The following is a 23,589-nucleotide window of genomic DNA, read 5'->3' as shown; positions in this document are numbered from 1 at the left end:
AATTTAAGAATTTAAGAATTTAAGAATTTAAAATTTAAGAATTTAAGAATTTAAGAATTTAAGAATTTAAGAATTTAAGAATTTAAGAATTTAAGAATTTAAGAATTTAAGAATTTAAGAATTTAAGAATTTAAGAATTTAAGAATTTAAGAATTTAAGAATTTAAGAATTTAAGAATTTAAGAATTTAAGAATTTAAGAATTTAAGAATTTAAGAATTTAAGAATTTAAGAATTTAAGAATTTAAGAATTTAAGAATTTAAGAATTTAAAAATTAAGGAATTTAATGTTTTGTTTTTTTTCTTCAAGAATGTTTAAATTTAAAAAAATATTTCTACTGGTTGAATCTCATCTTAAATTCAAAGGCGGAGGCCAGCTTCTGTTACGTCCAATTTAGCTCATATTTGGGATATAAGCACAGTACACCTCCTGGAATATGCCCCAATAATAATTTTTGTTACATCCTAATATCTGTATCTTCAGGAAAAGTTTAAATTATGATTAAGTTTCACAAGATTAAAATTGAATGTATTCAGTATAAAAGAATACTAAATAAGGGTAAAAAACATTACTCAAAACTTAAAAGAAATTAAAAATTCATAGTCAGTATGTTTAAAAATGAGTTAAGTGTAGTAATACATTTAATTAGGAAATCCTCAACAACTCATTTAAAACAATATCTCTTCATAATCTTCATCTTCATCTTTCGACGTTTCTTATTGAGAAAATAAAAAAAAACAAAAATATTCGGAAGAAAATTCAATTAATAAGAAATCGAAGTTTTTGCACTCAACGAAAAAAAAATTATCCTGATTCTTGATAATATTTTTCTTTATAAGTTGAAAGTAATTTTATCTCTCTATATTTTTTAAATCAAAATTGCTACCGCGTAACAACCCTGCTTATTCCATAAATTTTTGTTTTATTTCTTTAATTCTTGAATTTAATTCTTTATTTTTTTATTTCATTTCACCACCACTATTTGCTTACATTTTAGTTTACACAAACTTTGGATTATTTTTAAATCATAGTTCAGTTTAATTTTGAGGAAAATAAGAATTTAGATAACGAATACTAAAGTGAAATTTTTGAAAATTTTCTCACCTTACAATTTTTTTAGAATTAGAATTTAAAAATTTAAGAAATCAACAATTCAAAAATATCAGAATTTCAGAATTTAAAAAATTTAGAATCTTTGAGCTTTAGAATTCTAGACTTTTTTTAAATTTTCAAATGTTCGAATTTTTGATTTTTTTAATCATTCAATTTTTCTGACAAAATGTATGATTTTCTCTATGGTCTCTATATGCTAAGCAAACGACCAATTTTAGAACACATCTCTGGGGATGGTGGGCAACTGCCTCATATTGTCCCACCCTGTGTGCGCTAGTAATTTGTAATTTTCAGTTGTGTGTGTTCAACCAATCCAATATCCGTAGGCCGGCTACGAAATTATGGGAAAGTATAACCTGTATCAGACTTGGTTTATGCTGATACAACTTATCGCAGTCCCGGACATTAGGTGGTGTTAGCCCTCGCGCTGCTTCCAATGACCCATTTCAGAATGACAGAGCTCCTTGCGGTCCAATTCCGAGGTCATTGGGCATTGTCCGGCCCCGCCTAAACATAGAGCAAGAACCTGAGGGGTCCTCGACCTATCTTTAAACTTCCAATCCCATAAGGAAAAAATGGAATCAGCGTGTATTTAGTTAAGTGGCAATGATAAATACAATGTCAGTTTTTTTGGGTTGATCTCACCAAATTAGTAGAAGCTCCTCCTTAATTTTTTGACTGAAGTTCTCCGCAGATATTGAACTGGTAAACGTGATGACCAGAATGTCCAGAGCCGTTACTCTAGAAAGGTTTTCCAGCTGCTTCTTATTATGCTGATGGGATGGCCAACAACACACCTCGGCTGCAACTCTCCTTCATTTTGTTCTTTAAGACACCGAACGCCCCAAACCAAAATTCACGGAAAAAACGAAAAACTAAATCTTCAAAACACCGTCATTTGTCTCCATTTGATTTTTTGAATGCGCTCGTTACTTCGAAAACCGTACGGCCTAGTAATTTGTAATTTGTAATTTTCAGTTGAACGCAAATCCAAAGCAAATATTAATTATTTGATTTTTAAACCTTAACATATTGCAAACAAGCAACGCGCAAAGTAATGCCAAATGCATTTTTTTTTTGTTGCTGTTCCGTTTCTTCGTGACCCTTTTCATAACCTTTTTATATGGAGTTTCGCGTTCCTTCCGGACTGACCAATATAAAAAATTATATTTTATCAATGTTGGCCTGGAAGACATTCAAATACATCATCAAGGGCGATTTTTCAAAAAGAAATGAAATTTTGTAGTAATATTTTTAAGATCATAAAAATTCCCTGACCCAGCTTAAAATTCCCTGACTTTCCCTGACTTTTCCAGGTCAAATAAAATTCCCTGACAATTCCAGGTTTTCCCTGACTTTTCCAGAAATCGACACCATGATTTACTATCCAGGTTTCTACCATACCATACTAACCACACTAAAAAAATATGCTATGTTTGGTTATGAGTAATGTAATTAAGCTATGCATCTGCAAGCCCATATATCCAATTGAAATGCTTTCAAAGGCAAACCTATGGGAAATTGGACGAACTTTCCGGTAAAAAATATTCACGAGACTGAAAAATCAAGTCTGTCATATAGAAAATGCCAAAAAACACTAAAAAAACTATTTTTACAACATTTTTATTTTTAAAACCGCTGTATCTACACAATGATTGATCAAAGGACTATGGTCAATATGAAAACTTTTATGTAAAATTGTCTGGAGAATCGATTCCCACTATCGGTTTTTGAAAATTTTGACGTTTAGACCACTTTTCTAAAAAACAGTTTTAGTAAATGATTTTTGTATTTTTTTAGGAGATACATACCATCCTGCATTTTTCGTGAGTCTTTTTGTTACATCTTAGGCTATTTCCTCAAAAAAAATCGTGACATCACCTTAAAATTTAACTTTTAGACTTAAAAATTGAAAAATCTCACAGAAGTGGCGTGTATTTTGCTTTCAGTGTATTTTTTTCAGAAACCCGTCAAATTTCCTACAAGTTTGTCTTTAACCACTTTTTGATACGATGGCTTCGAGTTACAGTAATTTTTAAATTACAAAATACAAAAATATTTAAATTACTTACGCCCTTCTAAAATGCCATTATGAGTGTCTACAAAGTTTCATTGAAATCGGAGAGGGTCGGGTACAAAAGTGCCAGAAAAATTCCTGATTTGAACTGGAATTGCTCCATTGTTAAATTGTGTAATATTTTTTTAATTTTCAGTGAGGTAATAATGGCGAATTTTATAAAAAAAAGTTTTCAAACAAGAATTTTTTATAATTGCGGTGCCGGCTGTATTTAATTGGAAACACACCCCGTAAAATCAAATCTTGTTCATGGTTTTTCAAATCAGACTCATTTTTTTTCTCCCGCATACTCACACTCGAGATGACCGCAATCTTGCCGAGCACGTGCATCACGTTGTACCAGATGCCGATGTCGCGCACCCGCCGCGGCACCGACCGCTTATAGTACAGCAGGAACTTTTTCGCGTCCAGCCGCGTCTCAAACACATTGTTCAGCAGCGCAAACAACGGCCCCAGCGGAAACGCCACCACAAAGATCGTGATGAAGCCGTACTGGATGACTGCAAAAATTAAACGAGATTAGAATTTGAAGATTTAAAGTAATTTTGCCGAAACTAACTCATCTTAAGATACTCCTCGAACAAACTCCGATCGTGCCAGCTCAGCAGATTAAAGTCCTTGGTCCACTGGTTGCAGCAAATCAGCTGCTCCCCGCCGGGTCCCTTGTTGTCCGCGTCCTCCGTCGCCAGCCCAAGCACGCTGCGAAATTCCTTCAACTTTTGCCAGCAAAACGGCAACATAATCTCCAAAATCAACGCAATGACCTGCTTGCCCACCATGATGATGGCCAGCTGGATGCACAACTCGACCAAACATCCGCCCTGGCTGCACTCCTCCTGCCGGAACGACAAAATCCGGTTATATTTCGCCGGATACCCAGGAAATTTCCCCTTAATAAATGCAATATAAAAGATCGAGCTGTAGTAGTTGATGAACTGAAACAGGTAGATCTTCAGGTTCAAGCTCTCGTTGTACTCGGACTGGGTCCGCCGGTACTCGATGTCGGTCATGTAAACGGCGACGTAATCGTACGCGTAGTTCAGCACCGTCGAAACCATCAGATTGATGACGGCGGTGGTGCCGGAGAAGAGGAGCAGCTTGGTGGTGGCGTCGTCCGGATTGCCGTAGATGTTGCGCGTCGTCATCAGGGACATGCGGTAGATGACGATGCCGAACACGGCGGACAGGGCGAGGACGATCTGGGGGAGGGGAATTGAGAGTAAGATTGTTAGAAAACTTGAAACAAAACAAAAATTAATATATTGTTCAGAAATTAATAACAAAAGACTTTCAAAAAGTGCTAAAATCGTTTAATTTAGCCGATTAGTAAATCCTTCTGAAAATAGGCGAATTCGAATGTTTTTGACAGTTTCAAGATTTGATTCTATTTTCAATTAGATGCACTATTTAATTTATACCATGTTGGCAGATTTTTTTTTTGAAGAGGTAAGCAATGTAGTAAAATTCCATATTTTTATGTTTTCAGCAAAGAGTAAACAAATTTCAGCGAAGCTGAAATTTATTTCACAATTTTGTTAAAAAGTGAAATAAATTTAAATAATTTTGACAAATTTCGTTAAGAGGAAACTATTGTAGTTAATTGAAATAACTTTGGCAGTTTCAGTAGAAGGGTAACGGCATGCATGAATGCGCTGATAAAATAAAACACCATGATTGATAAAACGAAATCAGTTGCAAAGAGGTAACAGTCATTAGCCACCAACGGCGCCCGCCATGTCAGTTTGTAGATTTCGATTTTGTGGGACAGGAAAAAACAGGCACATGGAAAAAATTACTTATTTAACTTTCTATGACAAACTTTCTATGACTACAACTTGAATTTAAAAAAATACAGTATCCAAGGAAATTAAATTTTGTTTTATATAAATATATAATAAAAATTCCATACTAATTTCCATGCAAAATTAAATTAATTGCACAAATTGTCGAAGCAAACAATCGGTTCTGAATTTTAGGGAGTTGTTTTGAGGCCCAAAAGTTAGTTCTGGTTTGATTTGATTATTTTAAAAATTTGCCATATAACGACGAGCCGGTCTAGTGATTGTACCTCCTTACAAAATAAATTCAAAGAAAAGTCATAAAAAATGATAAAATGATAGGATGCGAAAAATTCTAAATTTAAAAAATCATAAAATTACAAAATTCTAAAAATCCAAAATTTGAAAATTCTAAAATTAAAAATCTTAAAGTTTATGTCGCCCCCACCCTTCAAAAATTGTTCGAAAATCAGTGGACATTTTTTTTTCAAAATTTTATTGAAAATAAAAATCAAATCAACTGAAAACAATCTAAAACGCATTTTTCGGCATTTATAGTCATATTCAGCAAATTTGGGCTGAATTAAAAATATTTAGAATTTTTATGAAAATCCAATGTACAGTATTGCAAAAACTTTTTTTTAATAAAAAAATTTTCATCAATACTTAGGTATTTTGGAAACTAATGATTACAAAACAACTGGACAGGTGTATAATGCATTTCAAAATACTTTTTTTATTCAAATGTTAAAACCATGCCTCCCGAAAAAAACGAAACTATTGGCACTACGCCCCCCGGGGCATGGCCTTCCTCTAACGTGGGATTTCTGCTCCAGCGCCTCTGACGAGACAGGAGAAACCGGGACCGACGTTTTACTTCACCATCCGATAGAAGCTCAGTGGATAAGGCGGGAATCGAACCCGCGTCTCATAGCATCATCGGGATCGGCAGCCGAAGCCGCTACCCCTGCGCCACGAGACCCATGCCTCCCCCCACCCCCCAAAAAGAAAAAATAAACAAAAAAAACATTTCTTGAACCACCTCAGTCAGTGATTGTACTTCCTTACAGCATCAATTCAAAGGAAAAGTCACTAAAAATGATAATCTTAAAAAATCATGTGAAAAATCAAATATTTCAAATTAAAAAATAGTTGAAATTCGAAAATTCTAAAAAAATGATTCTAAAATCTGAGAACTAATTTTATAAATTATGGGATTTCGCAATTTAAAAAAACGGCAATTTTTCAGCTCTGAGATTCTTTTTAATTCTCAATTTTTTTTATTATAAGATGAGTAAATAAAACAAAATCTACACTTTATTTTTTTGTTTTGTTTTGTTATTTTTTTTAAGAGGCAACAATTCTAGTCATTTTGCATAATTTGACAGTTTCAGTGTAGGAGTGTAGTCAATTTTGGCACGAAAGGTGGCTAAATAATCAAATTTTAAGATCACCACTCTCAACAATCTTGAAAAAAATAAAATTATCGTGTCCTTAAAAAAAACTAATTTGAGAGACTAAAAATCTAGTGTAAATTATTTTTGAAAACAAATTAAATTAAATGTTTTAAATAAATAAATATCTATTGTATAAAAATCAACTAAAATTATTCCAGTTACAAAGAAACAAATATTTATAAGGGAATAATGACAGATTTTGTGTCAAAATAATGTGTAATATTACTACAGGAGCCGGGACCGTGGTGTGTGGGCAAGCGTGGTTGCCTCTTACCCAGTCGGCCTTGGTTCGATCCCAGAAGGTCCCGGTGGCATTTTTCGAGACGAGATTTGTCTGATCACGCCTTCCGTCGGACGGGAAGTAAATGTTGGCCCCGGACTAACCTAAAAAAAAAAAGTTAGGTCGTTAGCTCAGTCCAGGTGTAGGAGTCGTCTCCCTGGGTCCTGTCTCGGTGGAGTCGCTGGTAGGCAGTTGGACTAACAATCCAAAGGTCGTCAGTTCGAATCCCGGGGTGGATGGAAGCTAAGGTGTAAAAAGAGGTTTGCAATTGCCTCAACAATCAAGCCTTCGAACACCTAGTTTCGAGTAGGAATCTCGCAATCGAGAACGCCAAGGCAATGCTGTAGAACGAATAATTTGATTTTTTGATTTTGATTACTACAGGAACTGGTGAATTTGTATCATTTTTTAATGAATTTTCATTATTTTCGGATTTATTTATCTCATCAGGTTCACATTTTTATACATTTTTTAGGTTAAATTACTCAGGTAATTTTTCAACTTTTTTTCTGTGTACACGGCAAAAAAAAAGTTGAATTTTGGTAGGATGAATATTACCTCTTTTTTGAGTAATATTACCAAAAAAATGTGTAAAAATGTGAACCTGATGAATATTCACCAGAAACTGATGAAAATTCATCATTTTCTTTCGACACAAAATCTGTCTCCATTTCCTGATGAATATTACCATCATTTTTTTTCTGTGTATTTTTAATTAAAAATTTATCTATTGTAGTACATTATTATTTTATAAAACTATTTTTTTTAATTTTGATATAGCAACTTCACATTTAAGGAAAAATATTATCATTTATTTTTATATATTTTTTTTGGCAAAAGAATAGACAATGGACTTTGCCTTCAGCATTTTTTGAATGCTTTTGCTTTAAAAATGTCAACATAAAATGGAGTTTGAAATTTTAGCTTTGTTAAAAAAAATTGGTCGGAGTCAATAAAATCAACATTGAATTTAAAAGATTTTTTTTTTTCGTTTATATTTCATTTAAGTTATTCTTATAACATAAAATTTATTAATTAAAACAAACATTTTTTTCAATATGACTTCATTCAAAACTTCGGATAATGAAAATCAAGTCTTATATTTATTTTGGGGGTCAAATTTGAGTAATATTTTAGGTCAAAGACCCCCTTTTTGATAAAATTGCAAATTTCGTAATTGGATTATCTGTAGAATTTTTCTACTGCAACCAAGATTTGAAAAATCGGGAAAGTTCAGATATGTCAAAGTTTTCAAAATGTTACTGAAATTCTATTGAAAAAAGATCATGAGTGAAATTAACTACCAATATTTGATTAAATTGTGTGCACTTTGTATGTGGTAAATAAGCTGGTTGTTATGTTCTGTTGAAAAGTCGTTATTGAATTTATTTCCGATTCCGCTACTCACATCTGACAATGGGAACTCTTGAAAAATTATCTTAATTGGACTTTACCGTTCCTCTTTTGAGTAGCAAAGTTTTTCTAGCTTCTGTTTAAATTTCCTCACAGTTGTTCAAATAAGCTCAAGCCATCAGATATGTCGTGTCGATCTTCAAAACAACACTCCTACAAGAATTTGAGTGATGGAAAATCATTTAAATTTGCCTTACAATAAAATCTGAAGAGATCGCGTAGCTCATTAACACCCCAACCGTCGAACCATCTCAATCAAAATGCGGATACTGTTCGTGTTGGCTGTCGTTCTTGTGATTACCCTGGCCACGTCGATTGCGGTAAGAGAAACATTTTTCTTAAAATAACATTTCAAAATTAAAGTAACATTTTGTCGTATTTCCAGTCGACCAGCGCAACAGCACCACCGGAAAAGGCTGCAGTATTTTTTGACAACGTTTACAAAATGATTCCAAAAGAAGTCTTCCAAAAAGTGCGAAAAATCAAATTTGTTTACCCACGAGCTTAAATTTTTTTGGAGAAAGAAGGTCGTAAAAATGTGTTTTTTTTTTAACTCAATAAATATTACGGCAAAAATGTGTTGAAAGGACGAATCTCCCGATTTTTCTTAGTAAATCATATCAATATTTGATGACAAATCGATGCCCGTTTGCTCTCTTGTTCTATCTGAAAAGGAATCCCAGCAAGCCTAGTACAAAAGAGCACTCCGTGCTCACACCAGCCTTGCATGCAAGTTGCATCCGACTTTATCGACAACTGAGCAACTCAGCTGCTTCATCGAGAGAAATGTTAGTCTTGATTCAAAAATGTTGAAAATATTGTTTTTGAAAAGATTGGATAATTTCAAAATTATTTCATTTTTTAACATTGAAAATCGGACCATTAATTGTCGAGACATCAAGACATTTCTGAACTTAAAAAAAAACAGAAATGGTCACTATTTTTAAAAAAATCGAAAGTCTGCAAATATTTCGCTGAAATCAAACAATATCTTGAAAACGAAGTACTTTATCAAAAAATCTGTAAAATACTTTTCGATTGCAAATCCAAATTCACATAACAAATGGGGTAAAAAATGGAATTTCGATTTTTTTTTTTCTCCAAAAATCATCATTTTATATCAAATACATAGCTAGAGTTTTATTAAAAAAAAAAAAAAATGTCCTATAAACATATGAAGCACAATAGCCAATAGGACCTTTAAAAAAAACTAGATAAATGAAAAATCTCGGAAATAAAAAAAAAGATTTTGGGGAAAAAAATCCTTCAAAAGTTACAGGTTGTCGAATATTTGCAAACCATTTTTGTATGAACAGTAGGGTGCCCCGAAAAGGGGAAGGTGGGGCAAGACGACCATATGGGGCAAGAGGAACAATCGCTCGTAAGGCCGTAATTTTTACAATTTTGATTATTTCCAGTATGAGGAATTGTTGCTGTCGGCCAAGGGCTGCAAGATTCCAAGTATCCACAGTGCAATAAATAAAGTTCCCAGTTCTGCTAGTTTGAACTATGTTTTAATGCTTTTGGATACTAGGGATGCCCAGGTGCAGGACATCCTGGAAGGAGCGGAACTGACTGTATCGGCAGTCCTGTTCGCGACTGTCGTAATCAGGGAAGCGATCCGCCAAATGTTGGTTGTTAGTATTCCTGGTTATGAGAGTCTGAACAGTATAGCTCTGGTCCTGCATCAGTTCCCTATCCTCATGCCTCCCCGTATGTTAGATGATGACTTGAACATCTGTCTAGCTGGCGGTTGATGATGTCCATGTTTCGAATCGTGGTGATTGCCCTGTCTTGTCACATGTATTTACGTAACTGACGTATAGGCGAGTGACAAGGTAGCACTATCATGACGAAGTATGATTGCGTGGACGGCCATCTCTAGGGAGTTCCGTAGTGATTTTTCAATGGAGCGTAGCCTTTGGTGTGAGCAGGCAGCCTATTCCAGTCACATTTAAAGTGAACTGTTTGTTTGCAACAGGAGTTGCGCCCTTTTGGGAAGTCACTCCGGAATTTAACGATCCTTAGAGAGGATTCTCCAGGACAATCATATTGAAATAGCCGAATGAGGAGGGCACGGAACAACGCAGTTGGTTTGGGTGCATACCTAGATCAGCTGTGTTGTTTTGGGTGGGATTGGGTTATTCGTGAGTAAGAAGATCATGTATCAATGCATCTTGTTTGTCTTCTTTTTCATGTCATGCCTGGGCCTACGACTGGAGGACGGTCGCACCAGGACAACCGAATCAAGACGTCTCCGGTGTGATATCTATCACATTGGAAACAACAGCAACAACAACAACCTGATGGCACTCAGGTTCGGGAAAGTATTTGTATCGTTATTTTATAGTTTTTATATTTTATTAACATCCCTTTCTTTGCAGAGCATGGACAACAATAACAAAGCGGCAATGTGGGAAAGGGAAGTCATTTGTGATTGTAGAAGGTATTGTTTAGATTCACAGCATGTTGAACGAACTGTTGTGGATGTACCTAGAACATCGCAGCACGGGGTTTTTCTTCTGCACATTTCCAACAACAGTACTTGTTCGGTAACTTGGCTGAGAATGTAGCACAGTTACCGAATGTTGCTCGCAAACTGGGCTGAACGAAAAATGATGAGGGGACCGATGCATAACATTTTCTCTACAAATGTAAAATGATGGTTGCTTAAATTTCTTTCAGAGCTCACCTTTAATTTTGACTTAACATTTAATTAAAACTTAAATATGATTTCTAATTTGCTGAACTTGCTTTTGCATCCACTGGCCCCTCATCATTCCGGTTTGTTTGGTTATTTTACGTTTTTCTGCTTTTTAAGTGAGCTACAGCCCAAGTAGTCCAGTCAAACAAGCTCAGTTATCGAACAAGTACTGTACTTTAATTTTGCTTCACTCATCTTTCTACTCTTCTGCTCTCATTTCCCAATAAATACTGAAACGTGTTTTCCCTAACAAAAACAGTTTCCCTTAATATGCGAACGATTTTTTTTTTTTTTTTTTTTTTTTAACTTCTGTTTATCATTGATCTTTCCTTTACCCATTTTCTTATTTATTTATTAAAATGTAATTTTCATCGGCTCCTACTCTTCTTTCCTTCAAACTACAATTATTCTTTCAGTATCGAACTTTATGTAGTTTGTTTTCCTTTATTGTATATTGTTTAAATCTACGCCCTTTTCTTCAAACAAGTATGGTTCGAATCCTTACTTAATATATTGAATGATCACACACATAAAATTATTGAACTTTTGGTAAATTTTTGAATAACATGCTTAGGTTCAAAACATTGTAACAAAACACCGCGACAGAAGAAATAGCAACATATTAACACGATTCAACATTAGGGAAGATTTCAGGAGAAAACAGTACACAGTAAATAACAATTAGTTTTTGAATTCAAACTAAAATAAAACAGTTTTTGCTTTGTTGAAAGATGATAGGCACACTATAAATGGTTAGGCGCTTATACTTACATCAAACCCTACGTAATGTACCACCCCCGGCCGAGTTAAAATGCGTAACCGGAAAAGAAGGTGTGCATGCCTGGCACGAACACTCAAAGCGTGTTCTAGCGTGCTGCTCGTACTGACTCAGAGCAAGGGTGAGATGTAGGTGTAAGGGCAGTGCGTGTTCGTCGGGAACCTGGTGCATAAGATCGGTCAAGGCCCGTTCTTACACTGAAAATTGCGAATTGCGAATTCCAGTATGAGGAATTGTTGCTAGCAATGCAATAAGCTGATTCTACTACCACATGACCGCCAAAACGACGTAAACGCCACGAGGAATAGGATTTAAAGTTTTTTTCAAAACCTTTGTTTTCTTATAATATTTGGAAAGTACAAAATAAGGCTTAGGGTTCGTTTTAAGGCTCATTTTATCAAAATGCTATTTTTCCTAGATCAGTAGTGTCCCTACCAATGACTTGCACCTATTATAAAGTATGATTTAACTTTTGGTTATTTTTGTTGAGAGCATTTAAAAAATCTTGTTCAGGTGGGGCAAGTGTACCATATGGATTTTTAGTATGGAAAAAAATACGAATTGCTGCAACAACATATTTTACTGGGAAATAAATACATAAAAGTACTAAATAACTGATAAACAATTGTTTAAAAAAAATTTCCGAACAAAATATAGTGACATTATGAAAATTTACTATTTATCATCGAAGTAAATTTTTTTTCGTAAAACGATACAATTTTCAGTAAAATATTCTTATTTAATCTAAAATGAAAGAAACGTTTCAAATACATTCTAATCTGATGTATCTAAGTGATAACAGTTCAATTGTTAGCAAATTAACATGTTGTTTCATGCATTGTTCCTCTTGCCCCAACGGGTTGTTCGTCTTGCCCCGCTAGTTGAGTAGAACGTACGGAAAATCAAAAATTTTAAAATCAATTTTTGACATTAACCCTTACAGTCCGAACGTCTGATGCGAGATACCGAAAAAACCTTAAAAATGCTGTATCTTTGGCCTCTTTTGACCAAATAAGTTCGTTCACCCCTCAAAAGAACCGGACAAATGTCTATTTTCAGAATCTACAAAGAAATCCGGAATTGGACACTTGGCCACGGAGATATTCCGGAACCTAGTGGGGTAGGTTTTTGTCCGGGTATGCAACCCAATCTACAAATCATGATTATTATCATAAATTCTTCAGAAAAACCATCTCAATTTGCTCCAAGACCTGTTCTGGACATATTAGGCATATTCCTTTGATCCCGGACCTACGGATATGAATTGGCCACCCTTCCGGAACACCTTGCCACCAACCCGGATTTTTTAAAAACTTGTTCTATCAAAGTCTTAGTCAAGACCTGGAATAAGATGATTATAAAAAAATCCGACAGATTTTTTAACGTTTTTAATGGATTATAACGAGCATTTCCTTAGCTTGTTACACTTGCCCCACTTTCCCCTATGGGGCTTTTTTTTTCAAAACCTTGAACTATTTTAGGACTCTGGGCCTAATATGCGAAAAATTGGTCAACATTAACCCATTGCACAGTGTTCGGAATGGCAAAATTAAGTGGAATAAATTGATAACTCCTTTATTTGACGTCCTAGCCAAATGGTGTCATCTGAAGAGTTGTTGTACTTGATAAGGGCTATCTTTTGAAGTTTTTGACATATAGGGTGACAACCTTCCAGGGTGTCAACCAAAAACTAACTTTGTTGGATGACGTTGTAGGGCTTCGGTGTATTCGACAAAGTTGGATAGGAGAAAATTTCATGAAAGTTTGCCGAAGGTGTCAAATTTGAAGCTCTTAATCTACTCGAGATATACGCCATTTTTGTAAAAAATGGTCCAATAGAGCACTTTTTTGGTGATAACTCAAAATGTTAGCATTTTAGCGGCCGACTATGTTCTTAAGAGTTGTTTATGACATAAAATTACACATCTTTGCCGAAGACCGCAAAATGTTCTGAGCCTTTACTGAGTAGCAGGGTTGCCAGATCAAAATTGAAAAAAATCAGGCCACCCTTAAACCTTAACCTATTTTGGCTCAAAATTGGCACAGTTTCTCTTTTTTATTTAAAGAGACACGGGGTATCTCTTAAGAATTTTTTTTTTCATCCTAGGGAATAGTCAGAATGGAATTAATCGTCCTCAGAGTAATTAAAAAATAAAAAAAAAATTCTCAAGCAAAATTAAAAATGGGCCAAAACCACGTTTAAGGAAGAAAATCAAAAACAATTTAATTTCCAGCCTAATTTTCAAAATATTGATCCAGAAAAATATCATACAGGATGGCACCTCAGATCTCATTTTCAAACTCCTGACTTTTTCCCAATTGAAATTCAAAAACTGTTACAAGTAAACTAATATCAGCCGTCGAACAAAATGTTTCAATAAACCTGAAAAAAGATAAACTGTTGACTAATTTGTTAAAAAAAACAAATTCACGTTAAGAAAAAAATATGGCGAAATCTGGCAAACGAAAATCATATAATTTTCAAAATGCAAGAGGATGAAGAATATGAATTTATTCAATAAATTGTAAAATTAAGATTGTTAATAAATTTTTCGGCCTCAAAAAGGTTGAATTTACATTTTCAATAGTATTAATACATACAAAAGTTTGCAACTTTAGATTAAAATCGTTAATTTTAATCAAAAAATTATTCAAAATGTGCAGAAAATAAAAAAAAATCTGGCAAAAACTGTAAAAATCTGGCACAGATCATGACTTATCTTTATTCTGGCTGACACTTGAAAAATCTGGCATCCCCAGATTTATCCGGCAACCTGGCAACCCTGCTGAGTAGTTATAACAATTTTTAAGTGATTCTGAGCCTATTTTCATGTTGCTTTGTTTTCAAAATGGCGCATTTTGGCGCAAAACTGAACGAAGCATCTAAAAGTACACATTTTCAACTACATTTCCTGAAAATATCTCCGTGAATTTGACGATTTTTTTTTTATCAATTTATTTATAATTTTTACGCGGAATCTAATTGAAGTTTGTATGGAAACAATCAGAAAAATGTTTGAAAAATCCCATTTTTCTTACTGTTTGGTCTGCACGGTGCGCTACTTCCATCCAAATATTTCCAAAAGTGAGATACAACACACCAAAGCTGTAAAACTCGACCCGGAAATGGTATTAGCGATTTAAAAATGTATTTTTTGTATGAAAAACATTTTTATCACCAGCTTCAGGCTCGGGTATCATTAGGTTAATCTCAACCAATTTCACTCAAAATTGGATGCTTAACCCTCAACAGCCCAATTTTTTTTTCGAAAATTTTTATTTTTCCCGTGTTTAGGAAGTCATTTTGAGCAACTTTTGTTCTATGAAATTTTTTATTCTCTTGATTTATGGAGCAATTCCAGCTCAAATCAGGAATTTTTCTGGTACTTTTGTACCCGACCCTCTCCGATTTCAATGAAACTTTGTAGACATGTTATCCTAGGCCTATATAAGCCATTTTTGTGTATATGGAGCCATTAGTACTCGAAAATAACATTTGAGGAGGGCGTAAGGTATTTAAATATTTTTGTATTTTGTAATTTAAAAATTACTGTATCTTGAAGCCGTTGCGTCGTATCAAAAAGTGGTCAAAGACAAACTTGTAGGAAATTGGACGGGCTTTCTGAAAAAAATACACTGAAACAAAAATACACGCCACATCTATGAGATTTTTTGATTTTTAAGTCTAAAACTTAAATTTAAAGGTGATGTCACGATTTTTTTTCGTTCAAAATTTTTGAGGAAATAGCCTAAAATGTTGCTAAAAGACTAACGAAAAATGCAGGATGGTATGTCTCTCCTAAAAAAATACAAAAATCATTTACTAAAACTGTTTTTTTGAAAAGTGGTCTAAACGTCAAAATTTTCAAAAACCAGTAGTGGGAATCGATTCTCCAGACAATTTTACATAAAAGTCTCTATATTGACCATTGTCCTATGTCCAATCCGTGGGAAGATACAGCTGTTTTAAAAATAAAAATGTTGAAAAAACGGGTTTTTTTGTGGTTTTTGGCAATTTCTATATGACAGACTTGGTTTTTCAGTCTCGTAAATATTTTTACCGGAAAGCTCGTCCAATTTCCCATAAGTTTGCCTTTGACAGCAATTTAATTGGATGTAAGGGCTTACAGATATAAGCTTAATTACATTGTTCTTAACTGAAAACAGAATATTTTTTTCAGTGTGGTAAAAACCAGGATAGTAAATTTGCTTACGTAAATATACAAACGATATAAATCGAAAAGCTGTCAAAGACAAACTTATGGGAAATTGGACGAGCTTTCCGGTAAAAATATTTACGAGACTGAAAAACCAAGTCTGTCATATAGAAATTGCCAAAAACCACAAAAAAACCCGTTTTTTCAACATTTTTATTTTTAAAACAGCTGTATCTTCCCACGGATTGGACATAGGACAATGGTCAATATAGAGACTTTTATGTAAAATTGTCTGGAGAATCGATTCCCACTACTGGTTTTTGAAAATTTTGACGTTTAGACCACTTTTCAAAAAAACAGTTTTAGTAAATGATTTTTGTATTTTTTTAGGAGAGACATACCATCCTGCATTTTTCGTTAGTCTTTTAGCAACATTTTAGGCTATTTCCTCAAAAATTTTGAACGAAAAAAAATCGTGACATCACCTTTAAATTTAAGTTTTAGACTTAAAATCAAAAATCTCATAGATGTGGCGTGTATTTTTGTTTCAGTGTATTTTTTCAGAAAGCCCGTCCAATTTCCTACAAGTTTGTCTTTGACCACTTTTGATACGACGCAACGGCTTCAAGATACAGTAATTTTAAATTACAAAATACAAAAATATTTAAATACCTTACGCCCTCCTCAAATGTTATTTTCGAGTACTAATGGCTCCATATACACAAAAATGGCTTATATAGGCCTAGGATAACATGTCTACAAAGTTTCATTGAAATCGGAGAGGGTCGGGTACAAAAGTACCAGAAAAATTCCTGATTTGAGCTGGAATTGCTCTATGTTTTTCTTGTTTCTTTTTTAGTATTTCAATTTGCATTTATCTTGTTTAGTTTATGTTTGTTTTTGGTAGTATTTGGCCTATTCTACCACCTTTACCACCATTTTGCCTTTCCAATTTTTTTTTATGATTTAAGGCAACTTATTAATTTTTTTGCTGCAAATTACTGCATACTTCTTTTTACGTAGAATATAAGAAATGTTAGTAAAAAATACAGCCAAAGTTGACCCCTAAAAAATGTATTTTTTTAAAACATTGGCAAAGTCACATAAAACAAGTCAAACAAAAATCCATAAATTTTCTAAAATTTTAAGAGTTCTTCTTTCCGATGCTTTTTAAAGATCAAAAATTTGTTGAAAAAATGATTTTTGACGATTTTTTTAAATCGAAGCCCGTCTAAAGGCGGGTTTGGGTTGTAGAGTTTTAAGCTTTTCTGATTCAGCCATTCCGGAGATATGTTTTTTTTAATATGTTTTATTTTGCAAAAATCTTTAACCCGCTACAACCCAACCCCGTCTTCGATCTAAAAAATCGCCAAAATTCAATTTTCAAACAATTTTTGATGTTCAAAAAGCATCGGAAAGAAGAACTCTTAAAATTTAAGAAAATTTATGGGTTTTTGGGGTCAATTTTGGCTCTGTTTTTCACTAAAATTTCTTATATTCTACGTAAATAGAAGTATGCAGTAATTTGCAGCAAAAAATTGAATAAGTTACATTAAAAATATGAAAAAATTAGAAAGGGAAAATGTAATGATATGAGGTGGTAGAATAGGCCAAATACTACAAAAAAAAAGAAAAAATAAGCAAGATAAATGTAAATTAAAATAATAAAAATAAAACAAGAAAAACATAAAACAAGAGAAATAAAGTTTTTCGTAGAACAAATATTGCTCAAAAAGGCGTGGAAAAAAATTTAAAAAAATTGGGCAGTAGAGGGTTAAAAAATCTTTTTTTTAAACCACCCTAAAATGGGCAAACAAATCGCTGGGGATTAAAATCAAATTTGCCGATTTATAACGGCCAATCGGAGAGACATTGAAAGCTGCAAAAAAAAAAATGGCGTCCTTAGTTTGATACATATTACATTTTCCCATAATTTCGTAGCCGGCCTACGGACATTGACTTGTTTGGTCTCATTAGTATTTTATCAGTTTTGAAAATACCCAAAAATCTACGGGCATAGTTTTGTTTTCATAATTTTGTAACGGACAAATTTATAATCTCCATTTTTTGTAGGAAAAATCGCAGCATTTTGTACCTTTTTGCATGCGAAATTTGACTCGTTTTTTTTGTAATTGAATCAAAAATACGTAAAATTTCTGCTAAAAACTAAAATCATCAAAAACCAAATACTCACAAACAGCGAAATGATGGAGTAGCTGTACAGCATGCTGGGCAGTTTTTTGGTCCAAAACGGCGGCGACGGTTCCTGCGCCCCGGTCACAATGTTGAAAAACGTCTTCTTGGTGTCCTTGAGCCGGGCCAGATACTGCGGCCGGGGCGGCTCCGCCAGCAAACAATAGTCCGTGACGCCCCACCGGTGCTGAATGTCGGACGAGTAGCGCTTCCACAGCTCCAGGTACATGGTGGCTGCCCGGAATAAAATTATTTTAATAGTTTAAAGTTTTATTCAAACGTGCCTTTCAACTCACCCCAAATCGACATAAAAACCGCAAACACGATCGTGAAGTTGTTGTCGAAAATGTGCGAAATGTGCGAGTACGTGCAGGCGTCGTTCAGCATCCAGTAGTCGCACTTGGCGTCGCACGTCGGACACATCACCGTCGTGTTGTCCTGGCAAATCTCCTGGCTAATGCGGTTCTCCCGGAAGGTCAGCAGTCCGTAGAAGAAGCAGAGCAGGCCCACGATCGAGGCGGAAATCAGCATGTGGGTGTAAAAGCCGAGCCAGGCAAAGTACATGGCGATTTTGACGCCGAAATACTCCTTGATGTGGTCCAGCGGCTGGTGTTTGATCCACCGGATGACGGAGGCCCACTCTTCGAGGAGCAGGGTGCGTTGGCACTCGAGCTCGGGGAGGTCGGGGCTGCCGTCGTGCAGGGGATAGGCGTCGAGGTAGACCTGGAAGGGGAGAGAACGGTCAGACATTTAACCAATGATTTGAAGTATAAATTTAGTTCTCGGATCAACCACCAGAAATGGGGTGGCGCTGCAGTCAAGGCGTTTTCAGGCAATTACTCCGTTGGTGGAGAAAACATTGCAGAAATCTAGATTGTAATTGAACAAATCTCGAGTTATTTTTTTTAAAGGTTCAATTAATTATTTTTTTTGTATTTTTTTTAAACCGCGGTATTCCAAAACACCCAAAAAAGCAAAAAAAAAAGTTTATTAGACCTTCATAAATCTCTTTCTCACTACTAGTTACAGAAATTACCGCAACATATTAATTATTTTATATCACAATGTTTTAGTTCTAATATTGGCCACAAGATGTAGCTAGTTTATTTTTTGTGTTTGATGGATTTTTGTTCAATGATTTATGTCTGCTTATCCGTGGTGTATATATTAAAAATTTTAAATCAAAATTTAACGTCATAAAATATGATTATGAAAAACAAAGGCTTTTCTATATATTTCTTTTATTTATTTTTTGCTAACAAAAAATTCAGCAATTTAAACCTGTATTTTTTCAAAAAATTATTTTTATAAGGTCCTTTTCGGTACTGGGACCTGGTTAGGACCGGGTCGGTTTTTGTAACTACATTGTTCTTAAAGCTGAGAGTAATTACAGAGGATCTTGAGAATTTAAAGCTGTATTTTTTTATAAAAATCAAATGAATTTAATGTGCTTGATTTGAAAACTTTAGAATTTTGACACTCACATCAAGGGGTTTCCAGCATCAAGGATTACTGACCAGTAGGGTGACAGTTAAAAAATAAATCGACATCAGGGATACCTTCTCACTCGATTCCTTAGGCAAAAATAAGTAACCATGAAAATTTTGGACCAAAACGGTTAAGGGTCGCTATCGATCGTTAAAGCCAATGAAAAAAAAAAAATGTACAAAAAAGTCTTCTTTAAATCGCTAATAACTCGTCAGGGATGACTCGGATCGTTTTGCGATCTTTGATATAGTTGTTTGTCATACAATTTTACATAAGAATCTCACAGTTGACAATGATCCGACGCATTTAAGGACATCTTTTGGTGGAATTTTAAAAATTTTGCCCATGCAATTTTGCGAAGTTTCCCATACAAACTTCAACGATCGGTAGCGACCCTTAAGGGGTTACATACATGTAGAAAATCACAAAATTTTATATTACAGAATATTTGTTAAATCCACTCAAAAGATGATTATTAATCACTCCTGAAAGTTTCATGAAGATAGTTAATGATTAAACTGAGTAAGAGACGATTTAAGCTCAAAATTTTGCCATGCGCAAAGCGAACTGTCAAACTTTGTTGGCGTTTTTCTTTAAACTCCGAGTTGATTTACGGGTGCCACGATATCTCTATATGGGATGGACAATATTGGCTGAAATTTGAGGTGAAGACTCTCAAGATGTATCCCGTGTGCATGACGAAGCCCAATTTTTAAAAATTGCTTTTTAAAAAAATACAAAAATCAAAAACTAACGGTTTTTTATATGAAAAACACAAAAATATTTTTATCTTTTCGCAATTCGCAATTCGCAATTTTCAGTGTAAGAACGGGCCTTGACCGATCTTATGCACCAGGTTCCCGACGAACACGCACTGCCCTTACACCTACATCTCACCCTTGCTCTGAGTCAGTACGAGCAGCACGCTAGAACACGCTTTGAGTGTTCGTGCCAGGCATGCACACCTTCTTTTCCGGTTACGCATTTTAACTCGGCCGGGGGTGGTACATTACGTAGGGTTTGATGTAAGTATAAGCGCCTAACCATTTATAGTGTGCCTATCAATTTTCATTAAAGCAGTTTAGTTTGAATTCAAAAACTAGTTGTTATTTTACTGTGTATTGTTTTCTCCTGAAACCTTTCCTAGTGTTGAGTCGTGTTTATCTGTTGCTATTTCTTCTGTCGCGGTGTTTTGTTACAATATTTTGGTCCTAAGCATTTTAGAAAAGTTTTTCAAAAATACAATAGTAATATTTGTGTTAATCCTTTAATCATTCCATAAATTGAGTAAGGGCTCGAACCTCACTTGCTTAAGAAAAAGGTGAAGTTTCAAAACAATGGACAGTGAAGGAAATATACTATGTAAAGAATCAATAGTAAAAGAAAGATAGTAGAAATTAGAAATTATTCAAATAGATAAATAAAGAAAAGGCACATGATAAACAAAATTGACATCGCTGCCAAATTAAGGGAAAGCAGACAGTTTGTTACAGCAGAATCAATTGGTAAAATAGAGTGGAAAAGCGTCGAGAAACAAGAGAATCATATAAGTAAAATCGAAATCAAATGGAGGATAGTAATCAGAAGCCGTTTTAGAAAATCAGTGAAACAAAATAAACAGAAGATAGCTGTTCGTTGAAATGGAAAGAAGAGAAACCCCGTTCTGCGATGCTCAGGTACATCCACAGCAGTTGACTCAACATACTGCGAATCAAAACAATACCGTCTACAATCACAAATTACTTCCCTTTCCCACATTGTCGCGCCCCTTTCTTTTAGCCGTCTCTACTCTGACCCGCGGTGGTCAAAGGTTTACGATCCGTTTCCACAGGCCACCAGCTAGGTCATCATGAAAACCAAGCCAACGTGGAGGTAAGAAAATAGGACACTCGCAAGGAACCAGAGCTATACTGTTCTGATCAAGATAATTCGGATGATCTAACAGAACTACGGATGTAGTTAGTTACGCTCCTTCCAGGATGTTCCTTACGTGGACGTCAACCGAAGAGCACGCAACAAGGTCAGTGCCATTGCATGCTCTTAGGTATCAATCCTTGGCCTGCACAAAAAAAAAAAAAAAAAAAAAAATATTTTTATCTTTTTTCAAAATAAACTTTTTGAAAATCGGGCTTCGTCATGCACACGGAATCGGTTTAACGAGTCTTCACCAAAATTTTGAGCCGATTTGGTCAAGACAGTGTTGAGATATCGTGGCACCCGTTTTTTGAAGTTGTTAACTTGAAATTGCTATATCTCGGCAATGATCCAACCAAATATCTTCAAAATTGTTTTGTTAGTAGGTGAAAATGTATATTTTAATGCCCTGAGAAAAAAAATTAAAAAAAGTTGAAGTGTGTGCTCATACTAACCTCTGACTTTTTTGACGATATACATGTATGTAACCCCTTAATGCTTATACGATTTAGCTCAAGTTACTTATTTTTATTTAAAGAGAGAGGGTTTCTTTAAGAATTTCATTTTTTTTAATGGTCACCATGTGTCCATTAGTCAGATTAATTTAAAAATAAAATAAAAAATTCTCATGCAAAATAAAATAAAAAAAAATCCAGCCTAATCTTCAAAACATTCAACCAAAAAATATCACACAGGGTGACACCTCAAATCTCATTTTGTAATTCCCGACTCTTTCCAGATTGAAACTCAACAACACTGTTACAAGTAAACTAATATCAACTGTCGAATAAAATGTTTGAATAAACCTGAAAAAAAAACTTAGCTATTGACTAATTTATAAAAAAAAAAGAAATTTCCTTCAAAATTTCAAACTTTAAAAATCAACCTCTTTTCAAAACACGTTTAAAAAATTGGCCTCAGTTGACCTGGAATGACCCTTATATTTAATTATTTTCGTCCATTTTTTTTATCTATTGTATCGCCAGATTCACCCTAAAAATTACTAGAATGATTGGAAATTATCTCAGGGTGGTCACTCAAATCCCATGTTGTCGTTGTTTTTTCCCAGAACCTCGAATAAAGGACGTTTCAAAACTGTTTAAAAAAACAAATTTCTAAGAAAATTTAAAAAAAGATCAGGCTATCCACGAATACAAAAAAATAATAATAAATTAACATCAAAATTATAAAAAGAAATCAAAATTCAAACATAAACCTCCATTCAACATATTTTTTTAACAGTTTGAATTAAGGATCTAAAAATCCTTGCCAAACCATGTTTTATCAAGCTTTTTTTAAGACTTTCCCAATTTTCCGAATTGAGTGGCTACCCTGGATATAACTCCAAATTTTGTAAAGTAACTTAGTAATTGCGGAATTACTGGATTGATTCGGAATTACAGAATATTTTCAGAATAACTGTGTTAACTGTTTAAAATCTGAGTGAATCTAATCAAGTCCGACACAGTTCTGCAAAATAATGCCTCTAAATAAATATGCAACAATTGTATTCTATCAAATTGTGTTGCAAATGTTCCCAAAAAATCATTAAATTACCAAGAATCTCATGTTATTACATGAATTACAAAAGAAATAACATAAGTAATTCCGGATTACTGGCCGTTCTGACACAATCCTGGAAACCTTCCGACCGATATTGCTTGATCTATTGAACATTTCCATGTTTAAGTTTTTTTTGTAAAGTTGTCCTAGCAAATGTTCACTTTTTTGTAAGTTTTGTAGTTTATGGACCGGCCAAATTTTCTAAAAATCAACCAAATCTCATGAATTTAAACCAAAAATTCTCAAACAAGTATAGGAAGAATTCATAAACGAATGTGCGACAATCGGTCGAAAGGACAAATGGTCAACTGGTAAAAAGTCGAATGTTAAAAGGTCGAACAAGGGCAAAATGTCGAATGCTCTAGCAACAATATGAGCGTTTTGAAAAATTCGTCGTTTATAGACACCCCCTAACCAGTTTGTTGCTGCCCCACCCTTTGCACGCTAGTGGTCGAATGGTAAAAAGTTGAAAGGACAAAAGGTCGAATGTTGAAAGATCGAACGTTAAAAGGTCGAAAGGACAAAATGTCAAACGTGAACAAAAGGTTGAAATCGCAAAGGTTTGAAAGGACAAAAGGTTGAATGTATATAGATTGAACGAGGACAAAAGGTCGAATGATAAAGGGTCGAAAGGAGAAAAGATGAACGTGGACGAAAGGTTGAAAACACAAATGG

General features: G+C 34.3%; 1 protein-coding gene across 4 annotated transcripts in view; it reads right to left on the bottom strand.

The window, feature by feature from the left end:
- LOC6051385 (anoctamin-4) overlaps positions 1–23,589 on the bottom strand; it is a 90,517-nt gene that overhangs the window by 10,075 nt on the left and 56,853 nt on the right. For all 4 annotated transcript variants that reach the window (XM_038249967.1, XM_038249966.1, XM_038249970.1 and 1 more), the window contains 4 exons: positions 18,246–18,672; positions 17,951–18,183; positions 3,749–4,388; positions 3,484–3,689 (listed from right to left, as the gene is read on the bottom strand). In XM_038249967.1, the coding sequence (XP_038105895.1) occupies positions 3,484–3,689; positions 3,749–4,388; positions 17,951–18,183; positions 18,246–18,672 (1,506 nt within the window). The remainder of the gene's footprint in view (positions 1–3,483; positions 3,690–3,748; positions 4,389–17,950; positions 18,184–18,245; positions 18,673–23,589) is intronic.

Source organism: Culex quinquefasciatus, chromosome 1 (genome assembly GCF_015732765.1).
Source record: "Culex quinquefasciatus strain JHB chromosome 1, VPISU_Cqui_1.0_pri_paternal, whole genome shotgun sequence".
Classification (NCBI taxonomy): Eukaryota; Metazoa; Arthropoda; class Insecta; order Diptera; family Culicidae; genus Culex; species Culex quinquefasciatus.
The sequence above is the reverse complement of the archived record's forward strand: the minus strand, read 5'-3'. Positions and strand labels throughout refer to the sequence as shown.